Below are 15072 nucleotides of genomic sequence, written 5' to 3'. Positions count from 1 at the left end.
TCATTGGTTGTGTTGCACTCTCATTGAAACAAACAGTGCTATGGGTCTTATGTGGAAATGTCAACCGTTCTCTTGTTTCTAACTTGTCCTTTTTTCCAAAAACATAGAAGAAGAAAAATCTGTTTAAATTGACAAATCCAGGCAATCTATTGTTCCTCAATACTTTAACATGCCTTTTCTGTTCCTTCTTCACTCTGTGGTGCTTCTCTGTAGTAGAGAACTGACTAGGATATCCCGCCAGGTAAACCAAGACACCTCCTAAGGTTGCCTCATCCTAAAACATCCCAGTATTACATCATCCCACTGATAAAGTACTATTTCAAAATCAGAATTCTCCTTTTTTTTTTTACTGACAAAATTGATCCCATTTGACCATCTCTTCCGAAATGGATGTTTCCCCCCAAAAATGGATGTTCCTTCTGTTACCTGCACAGCCTCATTTTCCAACCCCCTCTCACAGTCGTATTTGGTGGTACATTCCATTCGTCTTTGTGTTGCTATTGGCTCGTGTTGGACGGAATGTGCCGGTTGGTTGTTGGTTGGCTTGGTGTTCTACGTACGTCTGTGAAAGTGTTTGAACTTCTACTGACTGTCTAACTTGTCTGTTTTACATAGGAACATCCCCCTTTGATCGGCCCAGGTCCCACTCTGTGGAACTCCTCATCGAATCATCCGCCTCCCTTGAACACAGTGTGTCCACCCCTTCCACCAATCACAACAACACGCGGGATAGGACCACAGAGCTTGACCAATTAGACGAGACCTCCTACCTGGTCATTGGCCAAGGAGGAGGAAGTGTAAATGGTGACTCCAGAGAGCAATTAAAGGACAGAGTCAACCCACCCATCAAAGCTGAGGGCATTTCCTCTCGCCAAAGGACGTTGTGTTACCTAAGCAGGTCAACAAAGACAGAGAGCAACTGTTTACACGTACCTACTGAGAGCAGACCAGAGACAACATTACATAGTACAACAAACACGCCAGCACCTTCCTCCTCTTCTTCTTCCTTTGTCCCCTCTTCCTCTGTGCCCCCCCTCTCCCCACCCAACGTGGACCGGTCCGATCTTCAGAGCCCCGTCTCCCGGCAGGACAGCACCATCTCGCGACTCATTGATGCCGTATCCCTCGGCAACGACACCAGCTGCGGCTCGATCTCCGCTCTGATTGGCCAGTTTGACCTCACCGCTGACCAGAATGACCTCACAACGAACTCTGACCCCCACGTCCTCAGTGTCATGTCCTGTCTGTTCCATCCCACTGTCCAGGACTCCAGCACACCCTATAAGGTCACAGTGGACTGTACCACCCCATATAAAGACCCACAGACCACCACCTCCCCCCGCAAGGCAACGAACGGACCTATCACTCCTCGAAAGGCAAGCCAGACCCCAAACCAAGCAAATCACAACCTACTCCCACCCCACCCCAAGACCTCCCACGCAGACCCCCCTGCCCCCCTTCTCTTCTCCAGTCCTGAGACCACGGAGCTGGAGGAGGTCTATACCATCCTGGATGAGGAGGTCTTGTCTCCAGTCTCTGTCTACAACCTGAGGGAGCAGACCGTAGGCAACATCCAGGCTGACTCTGAGGAGAGCACACCCATGGGCAGCCTGGAGCCATCCCCAACCAAGGTGCCTCCTCGCCTGGGGGCAGAGGACAGCTGGGTGGGCTCACGGAGGGGTGTAGTGGAGGTGGAGGAGCCAGGGCAGGGCTATGGGGGTGTCAGTGATCCTACAGAGCTGGGGTCAGGGGGGGAGTGGGGGTCGTCATGGGGTTACAGGTGCCCATCTGTCAACAGCACAGTGTCTGACCGGTTGCTGTTGTGCCAGGATTCAGCAGGAAGTCATCTGATGGAGGTGGAGATTAACGTGGACGAGGATCCACTGGAGATTACCCTCACTTTACCGAGACACAACTGCACCTGGGTCGCTACCAGCCCAACCAAACAATACGCTGCTCCCCATAGCCAGTTTAACCAACTAAACCCCTCTCACCGGTACGCACCCCAACTCTCCCAGTGTCCTTCCCCCCTCGTACAATCCTCACACCAGCCCTCCCCTCGCAACACCCCATCAATAACCCCTCAAACCCAGCCCTCCCTCTTCGAAAGGCCCCCCAACCCCAGCACCCTCCGCCTGAACAGCCACCCCTCCACCCACAGCAGGGCTGAGCTCTCCTTTGAGAACAGCAGAGACATTACCAGAGCCTACACCCAGCAGCACAGCTACAGTGGACCCACCCAGGCCCAGATCAGGGGCTACCAGGGTGGGCACACCCAGCCACAGACCAGGGGCTACCAGGGTGGGCACACCCAGCTACAGATCAAGGGCTACCAGGATGGGCACACCCAGGACCAGACCAGGGGCTACCAGGGTGGGACAGGGGAAGGTCAGGATCAGGGTGAAGCATCAACCTGCTTCCAGAATGGGTTGTCCTCCTCTGAGTGTCTGACTGGTCTGTCTAGTATGTCTGGTTCAAGGTATGTTAGCTTCCCAAGAGACCGAGGCCTGTACTCCCCTATCTCAGACTGTGATGTGGCCTACAGCCATCTAGACTACAACTGCTTCAGGCCCTCCGCTGCCTCGGCATCCCCCTACACCCATCTGCAACCCCAGCCCCAATCAAATACCCAGCCTCTACCCCAGACCCAACCCCAATCACACACCCAACCCCAGCCCCAATCAAATACCCAGCCTCTACCCCAGGCCCAACCCCAATCACACACCCAACCCCGACCCCAATCACACACCCAGGCCCAGCTCCAGTTCCAACTCCGTTCTGGCCCCCCTCCGCTGCCCCTCTCGGGCCCCACCCTTGCCCCTCTTCTACCTATCCCCAGACCACCCACAGCCCCCAGCCCCTGCAAGTCCAAGTCTCTGGGTGACCTGACATCAGAGGACATCTCCTGCAACTTCCACAGCAAGTACAACATCATCAGCCGCAGCTTCATCACCCCCTGTATGAAGGAGCGGAGGAGGATGAGGGGCCTGGGGGGTCTGTCCCAACGGCTGCAGTCTGCAGACCCCCTCACTGAGCAGCTCCGCAAACTAGTCAACCTGGAGGGGGATGACAGAGACCGGGACAGACTCCAGTCTCCCCAGCTGCCCCAGTTACCTCAGTTAACCCTCAAACCTTTCATTCCCCCAACACGCCCCTGCCCCCCCTCAAACTTTGTCCCTGATGCCCAGGAGGACTCCCCCCCGCTCCTCTCCCGCCGCCTTTCCTCTCGGAGCCAGAGCCGTGTGCGTCACATCAACAATCGCGCTCGAGAGAGGCAACAGGAGGCTCTGAAGTCCCGGGACATGAGCGCCCCCTCCAGCGTGGGAGGGGTAGTGCTGCGTACTAAAGTAGCAGCAGGTCAGAACCCCCCAGCTAACAGACACTCCACAGGCTCTTACATAGCGGGCTACCTGGACCAGCTGGAGGACAGGGGGCTGCCTGAGGGGGCGTGCAACACATTGGGGTACGGATACGGAGATCACTATGGTGATCATTATCATGATGACTCTCTGCTGCCCACAGACTCCTGTATAAGATCAGAACCGGAAGTCTACTTCCTGCTCAGACTCTGAACCCACTTCCTGGTTATCAGGAATGATGCATAATGTACTTCCTGAACACAGAAAATCAGCTTCCTGCTTATAACTGAGAAAAAAGAAAATATATATCCTGGTTGGTCTGTCCAGTAATACAGGTATAAAGTTAACTACCTGATTGGGTCTGACATTTTGTCTGTGAATGTAAAAATGTCCTGATCAGAATGTTCTGTAAATGTCATTTGTAACAGACTGTAAACCACTTCCTACTTTGATTGTACCTGTTTCCTGTCCTGCCTGTTCCTTGTAATTCTACTTCCTGTTCAAGCTAACTCCACCTACAATGAAGCAAAAAATTGGAAACTTTCCAAATGTGTTTTACTCTGAAGGGAAGTGTTGTCTTGGTGTTTGTACATTTTAAATATGTATTGGTATTATCAGAGGCCCGCTGGGCACAGACGTCAATTCAACGTCTCTTCCACGTTGGTTCAACGTCATTTAGTTGAAATGATGTGTAAACAACGTTGATTCAACCAGTGTGAGGCACTTTTAAGGAGTGTGATCTGTTTCATCAGAGAGCTTCCTCAAGTCTTCCTTTCTCCTCTCAGTGTGTTGTTTGTAAATATTCTACTGTACATTCGTTTTTAATGGACGGTGGTGTTATTTAGTTGACGGTACAGCTGTTTTCTGCATGTTAAACGTGGACATGTCCAGCATGACTATGCATCGATCTGTAGACATCACAGTGCACTACTGTCTTTGTACAGAACACGTAATAGTGGGATTGGATGAAATACAGTACATAGAGAGTACAATACAGTATGTAGACAGTACAATACAGTACAATACAGTACATAGACAGTACAATACAGTACATAGACAGTACAATACAGTACATAGACAGTACAATACAGTACAATACAATACATAGACAGTACAATACAGTACATAGACAGTACAATACAGTACATAGAGAGTACAATGCAGTACAATACAATACATAGATCGTGCATAGACAGTACAATACAGTACAATACAGTACAATACAGTACATAGATAGTACATAGACAGTACAATACAGTACATAGAGAGTACAATGCAGTACAATACAGTGCATTACTGTGCAATAGGGTACATAGACAGTACACTACAGTACAATACAGTACATATACTATACAATACAGTACTACACAGTACATATACAGTACAATACAGTACATAGAGAGTACAATGCAGTACAATACAGTGCATTACTGTGCAATAGGGTACATAGACAGTACACTACAGTACAATACAGTACATATACTATACAATACAGTACTACACAGTACATATACAGTACAATACAGTACATAGAGAGTACAATGCAGTACAATACAGTGCATTACTGTGCAATAGGGTACATAGACAGTACACTACAGTACAATACAGTACATATACTATACAATACAGTACTACACAGTACATATACAGTACAATACAGTACATAGAGAGTACAATGCAGTACAATACAGTACAATGCTGTACAGATACAGTAAAATACAGTACATAGACAGTACAATAAGTACAATGCAGTACATAGACTGTACAATACAATACATAATTAGTACAACACAGTACATAGACTTGCTTGCTCGGACTTCTTGCTTTCTACGATTTGAAACACTATCACCTACTTTTTTGAGTTTAAAATGCTTTAATATTTTTTTATAATAATTACTTTAATACAGACTGCAAACAAAAAGAAAGAAGGAATAAAACCATGTTGGGGTCTGGTTATTACATTTCTGTTTTCTTCACAAGAACAGAAACACAGTGGACTAGGTAGATGAGGCCTTTGGGCTGGATCAGGCTGCGTGATTTTATTCTTCTTTTCAGTGTTAAACCCATCGTTTTTCTTTGTTATGGTCCCTCAGAAGATTCATGTCAGCATTTTCCTACCGATGGAATAAAATTCTGAAACTTTTTTTTACACGGCAATTGTGTCTGTTTGTCCCTCAAATTTTCTATCTTGATTGTGTATTCTCTTCTCTCTTAGTCTTTATATTCCACAATCTTTCTCTCCAGCGGTCTCTCTCACACTCTTTTAATTGTTTAACGAGGTTGCAACTACTGAGGTATACAAGTGCTCTTGCCATGGTATGTACACACAACACACTCACACACACAGCCCCCCCCCCTCCCTCAGTGTTATTGTATCTTGCTGTGTGTGGCTAATGGGTAGATAATAGGATGTCATTTCTTGTGAAATGAGCAGTAATTCAGATGAGAAATAGCACACCTGTGACCATCTAAATCCTCAAAAAACATATTGTTCAAAATAACAAGTCCCCCTGTCTCCCTTACTTATCTTTCTGTGTCAAGCCGTTGCCACTAACAGCAACACTCAGGAGGCCTGCGATTTAGGTTCTCAGTGTGTCATCTTGTTGACTCCATGTATTCTCTATGATCTCTGGTCATTATAAATAACCTCCCTTATCCTCCACTGGGCCAGATCAGGGAAGGCTGCTGTCAGACCCAATGCTGGGAGATAGAGACTTGTTGTTGACTGCCCAAACAGCTCAAGCTTGTCTTCACCTGACGGAGAACCACTTAGGCTGATCTGTGCTACATCTTAGCAGGGAGGAAGTCAGTTAACAGGCTGGATGTTCAGACACGGAGGATTTATGATCATAATCTTCACACTCTTGTAACTCATCTGTACGTTTGATCAATATCACTGTGCTGTAGCGTTTCATGTTTTTACCAGTATATAGAAACGGCATTGGGGGTGGTTTTGGTCTGGTCTGGTCAACTTCCTGCCTGCCTGTGTGTCCAGAGGAGCTTCCCCATGTCCCCCTGGTTCACCTGGCTGACACAGGCCATTCCCCTGCTACTGCCCTGGCTGGTCAGGGTTGGGGTAGCGATGGCTCAGGCAACTGTGTGTTCACGGTGGGACCATTCGGTCGGTCTGGATGACCTTGGTCTATCCCAGGAAGGTGATGTGGTGATCGGGGCTGTCTTCCCTATCCATAACCTCCCCCCTGCTCCAGACCTGAGCTTCAGCCAACACCCTAACCTGCAGTCCTGTGTCAAGTACGTTCCTTTGGTTATTTCTGTTCTCGTTTTTTTAATCGCACTTTGACCTTTTCTTGTGACTTTCTTTTTCAAAGGATGTTGAAATTCTATCTTTGTTTATTCTTTTGATGAGTCCTTTTTTATTTTATAACAGCATTTCTTTTTAGCAGGGGTTACTTTTCCTTCATTTGAATCATCTTTCTTTGAAAACTTTTTTTTCTTTCGAGTTTGATTTGATCTGAATGTTGTTCTCTTCAGAAGGTGTTTTGTCCTTCCACTGTTTCACGGTACTGAAAAATGGAAAATGTTCCTTTTGCTTTTGTTTTACACAGAATCGTAATCACGTCAAAAATGAAATGTTCATCATTTTTTGCAATCAATTTCAAATCTGATGTTAACAAATTGTCTGCAAAAACAATTAACATTTAATAATGATCTTTGTTTTTTGTCTAACTTATTTTCTTAAAGTGCCATTGTTTTCTCCTCAGATGTTTAGCACAGTTCTCTCTCTATCTGAGTACAATGAGAGAAGGCATATTTCTTGAAAATGCAAAACACTTAAATAATCTTGATGTTATAGAGTGTGGTATTTTTCCGTTGTCAACTTGATTCTCAGTTTAGACGGATAAGATTGATGTTCAACATTAAATCCGTTTTTTTTGTGCTGTTTATTAAGGTTGAATGTTGTTTCTCCTCATGATCAATCACATTAATCTGATTACAAGGTTACACCATGCTCATTTACACATGAATTTTGCTCTGTCATCGCTCTCTCTCTCTCTCTCTCTCTCTCTCTCTCTCTCTCTCTCTCTCTCTCTCTCTCTCTCTCTCTCTACCTCTCTCTCTCTCTCTCTCTCTCTCTCTCTCTCTCTCTCTCTCTCTCCCTCTCTCTCTCTTGCCCTCTCTCTCTCCCTCTCTCTCACTCTCTCTATCCTTCTCTTTCTCCCTGTCTTTCTATCTCTCATGTTTACCTTCTCATCTCACATCCCTGTTCTCAGTTTCCAGGAGGAACCGTTGAGATGGGTGCATGCACTGGTGTTTGCAGTGGATGAGATTAACCGTAACCCCTTCCTGCTGCCGGGAGTCCGGCTGGGCTACCGTGTCCTGGACAGCTGTGGTCAGCACCCCTGGAGCTTGCGAGGGGCACTGGCCTTGGTGTCAGGGGGGAGCCTTAGATGTGAATCTACAGAGCTTTCTAACCTCAAATGTGATTTTAACCTAAAATTAATATCTATTGAAAAGTATTTGCCAAATAGCCATTAATATTGTGAAGATCCTACACTAAATGAATAGCAAATAGGTCATGTATGCTATCATGTCGTTCTGATTATAGAATCATGTTAAAATGTTATGTGTATCCTGTCCAGCATGGCCATCAAGCGACTCCCACGTTCCTCTGCTCATTGGTGATGCATCGTCCACTCAGGCCATCGTCCTGGCCAGGACCCTGGGGCCCCTCTCTGTGCCTGTGGTCAGTCTCTCTCTCTCCCTCTCTACACAACCAGGAAATACTGTGGCTAGAAACATTACCATATTGCTTAATTCATCATATTTCAGATTGTCTAGTATTTACTGAGACATTTTAAGAGGGTATTTAGTACTTCATTAAAATGTGATTGATGTTATTGTGTTGATATGCCCTCAGTCTCTCTCTACAACCAGGAAATACATACCTAGAAACATTGCCATTATGCTTTAATTAATTATAATTCAGCTGGTCTAGTATTCAGTGAGAAATGATTGATTTAATGGTGTTGTCCTCAGATCAGTTACCAGGCCAGCTGTGGCTGTCTCAGTGACAGACAGGAGTTCCCTAACTTCTTCAGGACCATCCCCAGTGATGTCTACCAGGCCCTCACCATGGCCCGGCTCACCTGGCTCTTGGGATGGACCTGGGTCGGGGCTATCGCTGCAGACAATGACTACGGTCGTCAGGCCATACAGGTTTATCTTTATCTTTTCATTTTGTTGTTGGTTGCTGCTCTTCTTTATTGCAAACACTTGTCTGTTGATTTATTTATTATTATTTAGTTAATTATATGTTTGTTTATATTAACTTTGACTTTTGACTTTGACTTTATTAATTCTTGGTCAAATTGTATAATTTACATACTAAAAGGAAATGGATGTTATTTCTAATACTACATCCTGCTGTATTTTATTGTGAACTTCTACATCACTATTTTGATTATTTGTCTCCCTGTGCTTCATATTTGATCCCCAGGTGTTTGAGGCGGCGGTTCGGGGGACGGGGGTTTGCCTGGCGTTCTTTGAGACCCTCAACCGGGCGAACCTGGTGAGGGATGTGGAGCGAGCAGCAGACACGGTCCAGGCCTCGACAGCGCGGGTCATCCTAGTCTTCCTCTGGTACACTGACATAGGGGCGTTACTCCTGGAGCTGGGGAGAAGAAACGTGACGGACAGGCAGTTCCTGGCCAGTGAGGCATGGAGCACCAGCGGACAACTGCTACGGAACCCCGCCCTCTTTAACGTCGCTCGGGGCGTCGTGGGTGTGGCTATCCGTAGTGCACCTATGCCTGGCTTTGAAGCCCACCTTCGAAGTCTCCACCCCTCTCGTCGCCCCGGAGACGTCCTGTTGAAGGAACTCTGGGAAACGGAGTTTGGGTGTAGCCCTGGAGTAGCACATGGACACGACACGTCTCTGCTCCCCTCTCCCCTTCCTCCAACCCCCTCGGAGTCACTACCACATCCCCCTCCTCCCACCTCCAGTTCCTCCCGTATAAGCCTGGCCTCCTGCAGTGGGGCAGAGACTCTGGAGGTGGTGCAGAGCCCTTTCACAGACACCTCTCAGCTGAGAGTAACCTATAATGTGTATCTGGCTGTGTATGCTGCAGCCCACGCCCTCCACAGCCTGCTGTCCTGTCCCCAGAGAGACAGCCCTTCCTGGGGTAACAGCTTCACCTGCTCCCCTCCTCACAAGATCAGCCCAGCAGAGGTACACACACATCTATTGCATGTTCAGTAGAATTGCTTATGCAAATGCTAATTAATATAATTAAATATTCATGTCCACTTAATAGTTGCTATGGGGATATGTTTCGAGCAAGGTTGGGGAGTAATGAATTAAATGTAATTTGATATGTCCGTTACCAGATACATGTCTGTTACCAGATACATGTCTGTTACCAGATACATGTCCCTTACCAGATACATGTCCGTTACCAGATACATGTCCGTTACCAGATACATGTCCGTTACCAGATACATGTCTGTTACCAGATACATGTCTGTTACCAGATACATGTCTGTTACCAGATACATGTCCGTTACCAGATACATGTCTGTTACCAGATACATGTCTGATACCAGATACATGTCCGTTACCAGATACATGTCTGTTACCAGATACATGTCTGTTACCAGATACATGTCCGTTACCAGATACATGTCTGTTACCAGATACATGTCTGTTACCAGATACATGTCTGTTACCAGATACATGTCTGCTACCAGCAAAAATATTGTAATCAGATTACAGATACTTTTGAAAAACTAGACTATCAAATCAAATCAAATCAATTACCTTGAAGATTACTTTTAAATTCATAAATGATGTTGGCTGAAAAAGTGTCTGTAGGTTATCACTCCAACCCTGTTCCTGGTGATCTACTGTCCTGTAGGTTATCACTCCAACCCTCTTCCTGGAGATCTACTGTCTTGCAGGTTATCACTCCAACCCTCTTCTTGGTGATCTACTGTCCTGTAGGTTTTCACTCCAACCCTGTTCCTGGAGATCTACTGTCCTGTGGGTTTTTAGGCCAACACTAATTTAACACACCTGATTCTACTAATTAGCTGCTCAACAAGACCTTAACTAGCTGAATCAGATATGCTAAATTAGGGTTGGACTGAAAACCTACAGGACAGTAGATCACCATGAAGAGGGTTGGAGTGATAACCTACAGGACAGTAGATCTCCAGGAAGAGGGTTGGACTGAAAACTTACAGGACAGTAGATCTCCAGGAAGAGGGTTGGGCAGCCCTGCTCTAGTTGCTACATCCATTTTTTGACATATACATCCTTTATATACAGTACCAGTCCAAAGTTTGGGCACTCCTTCTCATTCAATGGTTTTTCTTAATTTTTTACTATTTTCCAGATTGTAGAATGATATTGAAGACATCAACACTATGAAATGACACATATGGAATCATGAAGTAACCAGAAAGGGTTTAACAAATCAAAATATATTTTAGATGTTTGATTCTTCAAAGTAGCCACCCTTTGCCTTGATGACAGCTTTCCACACTCTTGACATTCTCTCAACCAGCTTCACCTGGAATGCTTTTCCAACAGTCTTGATGGAGTTCCCACATAAGCTAAGGACGCGTTGGCTGCTTTTCCTTAACTCTGTGGTCAAACTCATCTAAAACCATCTCAATTGGGTTAAGGTTGGGTGATTGTGGAGGCCAGGCCATCTGTTGCAGCACTCCATCACTCTCCTTGGTCAAATAGTCCTTACACAGCCTGGATGTGTGTTGGGTCATTGTCCTGCTGAAAAACAAATGATAGTCCCCACTAAGCGCAAACCAGATGGGATGGCGTATCGCTGCAGAATGCTGTGGTAGCAATGCTGGTTAATTTAGCCTTGAACTGTAAATACATCACAGACAGTCACCAGCAAAGCACCAATGCCTCTTAAGGGGAAAGTAAATCAGATTACGTTACTGAGTTTGGGTAATCCACAAGTTACATTACTGATTACAATTTTTTGACATGTAACTAGTAACTGTAACAGATTACATTTAGAAGGTAACTTACCCTACCCTGGTTTTTAGTTATTACATCATATTAACAGTGTAATGGTAATGTTTGTGTCTCCTCTCCTCCAAGCTGTTGCAGCACCTGAACCAGGTTAACTTCACCACTCCACTTGGGGAGCCGTTTTACTTCCAGGGCGCGGATGTCCCTGCTGTCTACGACCTTGTGAACTGGCAGGCCACGCCCCAGGGGTTGCTCAAACTTGTCACGATTGGCCGAGTAGAAGGGTCCAATATCCTCATCGACCAATCAGCCATCCAGTGGAACGCAGGATCTAATATGGTAAGAAAGACCATTTTTAAAACATGAACTGAAAGGTTTTGTTCAATTGAAATTCATTTCATGGCATGTACAGGTGCCTGTGTCAGTGTGCAGTGACAGCTGTTCCCCAGGCACCCGTGTAGCCAGGAAGAAAGGGGAGCCTGTCTGCTGCTTCGACTGCATCTCCTGTGCTGAGGGAGAGGTCAGCAACACCACAGGTCAGTGAACTGTGATGTTGGGGTAGAATATAATTTTAAACAATGAAAGGGCATTCTTAATTAGCCGTTATTGACCTGATCTCTCTCGAATAAAATATTCTACTTTAATTAAGACTTAATTAGACTGAATAAGTAATTTATGTTTTTCAATTATCATTGTAATGTGTTCAATCTCCCAGGCTCTCTACAATGTGACCGCTGTCCTCTGGAGTTCTGGTCCAACGGCAATCGGACGGCCTGCATCCCTCGTCAGCTCGAGTTCCTCTCCTTCAACGACACCATGGGCGTCACCCTGACCACTGTTGCCGTGTGCGGCGCTGTGGCAACGGCGGCTGTGTTTATGCTCTTTGTGTACCACCGCCACACCCCTCTGGTAAGAGCTTTGATACAGTGTTACATCGGGATCAAATGGAGAACTCTTCTATGGTATCATGTATGTCTAACCATTCTTCTCAATTCAGGTGCGGGCCAACAACTCAGAGCTGAGTTTCCTGCTTCTCCTGTCACTCAAGCTCTGCTTCCTGTGTTCGTTGGTGTTCATTGGGCGTCCCTCGGTGTGGGCGTGTCAGATCCGCCAGGCGGCGTTTGGGGTCATCTTTGTGCTCTGTCTCTCCTGCCTCCTTGTCAAGACCATCGTGGTTCTGGCTGCGTTCCGCTCAGCCAGGCCCGGTGCTGGGCAGCTGATGAGGTGGTTTGGACCTGTGCAGCAGAGAGGGAGTGTCTTCCTCTTTACCAGTGTTCAGGTGAGAGCTTTAACATTGAAATAACTTCAAGTCACCTAACTGAATGAATCAGTATTTTACTGTATAAGATGAGTAACGATGAGTTTGTAATTGTGTTTGTAAACGCAGGTGATCATCTGCGCCGTGTGGTTGTCGATAAGTCCTCCCCTGCCTTACCGTGACCTAGGCCTCAAGGGGTCTAAGGTCATCCTGGAATGTGAGATGGGCTCTGTGGCCGGCTTCTCTCTGGTGCTGGGCTACATAGGCTTGCTGGCCTCTCTCTGTCTCCTCTTAGCCTTCCTTGCCAGGAAACTCCCTGACAACTTCAACGAGGCCAAGTTCATCACCTTCAGCATGCTGATCTTCTGTGCTGTATGGATCTCCTTCGTCCCTGCCTACGTCAGCTCTCCTGGGAAGTACGCAGATGCGGTGGAGATATTCGCCATCTTAGCATCCAGCTTTGGGCTGCTGTTCTGTCTGTTTGCTCCAAAGTGTTTCATCATCCTCCTGAGACCAGAGAGAAACACCAAGAAACACATGATGTCCAAATAGAAACCACCAAGAAACACATGATGGACAAATAGAAACCACCAAGAAACACATGATGGACAAATAGAAACCACCAAGAAACACATGATGTCCAATTAGAAACCACCAAGAAACACATGATGGCCAATTAGAAACCACCAAGAAACACATGATGTCCAAATAGAAACCACCAAGAAACACATGATGTCCAATTAGAAACCACCAAGAAACACATTATGGACAAATAGAAACCACCAAGAAACACATGATGGACAAATAGAAACCACCAAGAAACACATGATGGACAAATAGAAACCACCAAGAAACACATGATGGACAAATAGAAACCACCAAGAAACACATGATGTCCAATTAGAAACCACCAAGAAACACATGATGTCCAATTAGAAACCACCAAGAAACACATGATGTCCAATTAGAAACCACCAAGAAACACATGATGTCCAATTAGAAACCACCAAGAAACACATGATGGACAAATAGAAACCACCAAGAAACACATTATATCCAATTAGAAACCACCAAGAAACACATTATATCCAATTAGAAACCACCAAGAAACACATTATATCCAATTAGAAACCACCAAGAAACACATTATATCCAATTAGAAACCACCAAGAAACACATTATATCCAATTAGAAACCACCAAGAAACACATGATGTCCAATTAGAAACCACCAAGAAACACATGATGGACAAATAGAAACCACCAAGAAACACATTATATCCAATTAGAAAACACCAAGAAACACATTATATCCAATTAGAAACCACCAAGAAACACATGATGTCCAATTAGAAACCACCAAGAAACACATTATATAATTAAACAATCAGGAGAGGGTGTGGTATATGGCCAATATTCCACGATTAAGGGCTGTTCTTAGGCACAACACAACATGGAGTACTAGGACACAACCATTAGCCTTTGTATATTTGCCATATGACACAAACCCCCGAGGTGCCTTATTGCTATTATAATTACCAATGTAATTAGAGCAGTAAAAATACATTTTTGTCATACCCGTGGTATATGGCCTGATATACCACGGCTTTCGGCCAATCAGCATTCAGGGCTCGAACCAACCAGTTTATAATATAGTATACTCTTCAATGTGTTTAGTTAATCACATGTATGGTTAAACAGAACAAATAAAGACATTGTATAAAACCCACTAGCACAAACTTTTCAGACAAAACCTAAACAAGTTGATGGACACAAACTTTTCAGACAAAACCTAAACAAGTTGATGGACACAAACTTTTCACAAACCATCATCAATGGACTTGAATTAATTCCATTTCTCACCTGAAAGCCAGTTCTGAAAACACACACCAAGCCATTTAAATTAGGTATGTTAATAAAAATGTTAATTCCTTTCACATTTTATGAAGTGTGTAATTCTCTTCCCGTATGAGACTGTTTTTAATGACATAAATCTTTGCTAAGGTTCAATAAAAACACACTCCTTTGAAGTCAGAATGTTTCATTTAATAAAAAAAATGTACTTTGATTACTAATTCATTCATGGATGAATGAATATGGAAGCAGAACCCTTTAGAGGGAGGAATGTTATGCTGTTTCATTCGTTAATTAATTGATTGATAAAAAAAAAATGTATGCCGAAATCCACTCATCAGGGATCCACTCATCAGGGATCCACTCATCAGAAATCCACTCATCAGGGATCCACTCATCAGGGATAATGAAGATTAAAGCCACACACGTATACAGATGAAATCAAAAGCCTACTTAACAGCCCAAATAACTTAATCATGTATGAATCTGATTGATATTTAATCACAGAACATAATTATAATCAATAGTAGATCACTACACATCACTAGGGTACTGACAAAATAAAAAATGAAATAGCTTTCTCGTCATCAAACTCAAAACATTAAAAGGTTCTTCTTTCCTTTTCTGACAGAAGTGGAAACT

General features: G+C 44.9%; 2 protein-coding genes across 2 annotated transcripts in view; both read left to right on the top strand.

The window, feature by feature from the left end:
- Positions 1-3572, top strand: part of LOC109878823 (1-phosphatidylinositol 4,5-bisphosphate phosphodiesterase eta-1-like) — a 106468-nt gene extending 102896 nt beyond the window's left edge. The window contains 1 exon segment of the mRNA XM_031796452.1: positions 616-3572. Coding sequence (XP_031652312.1) covers positions 616-3572 — 2957 coding nt within the window.
- Positions 3573-4879: 1307 nt separating this feature from the next.
- Positions 4880-14602, top strand: LOC109878833 (extracellular calcium-sensing receptor-like). The gene is made up of 10 exons (XM_031796451.1): positions 4880-6611; positions 7592-7800; positions 7961-8064; positions 8358-8537; positions 8818-9549; positions 11449-11658; positions 11732-11855; positions 12035-12228; positions 12317-12598; positions 12707-14602. Exons 1-10 carry the CDS (start codon positions 6367-6369, stop codon positions 13127-13129), a joined length of 2703 nt encoding a protein of 900 aa, XP_031652311.1. The 5' UTR covers positions 4880-6366; the 3' UTR covers positions 13130-14602.
- The last annotated feature ends 470 nt before the right edge of the window (positions 14603-15072 follow it).

This window comes from Oncorhynchus kisutch, linkage group LG18 (assembly GCF_002021735.2).
Source record: "Oncorhynchus kisutch isolate 150728-3 linkage group LG18, Okis_V2, whole genome shotgun sequence".
Taxonomy (NCBI): Eukaryota; Metazoa; Chordata; class Actinopteri; order Salmoniformes; family Salmonidae; genus Oncorhynchus; species Oncorhynchus kisutch.
The sequence above is the reverse complement of the archived record's forward strand: the minus strand, read 5'-3'. Positions and strand labels throughout refer to the sequence as shown.

Excerpts from the sequence above, each read along its gene's own strand:
- LOC109878833 (XM_031796451.1), top strand. The coding sequence starts at position 6,367 with ATGTCCCCCTGGTTCACCTGGCTGACACAGGCCATTCCCCTGCTACTG. Across the intron at positions 8,538-8,817 it reads ACGGTCGTCAGGCCATACAG|GTGTTTGAGGCGGCGGTTCG; the intron begins GTTTATCTTTAT and ends TTTGATCCCCAG. Across the intron at positions 11,659-11,731 it reads GGAACGCAGGATCTAATATG|GTGCCTGTGTCAGTGTGCAG; the intron begins GTAAGAAAGACC and ends TGGCATGTACAG.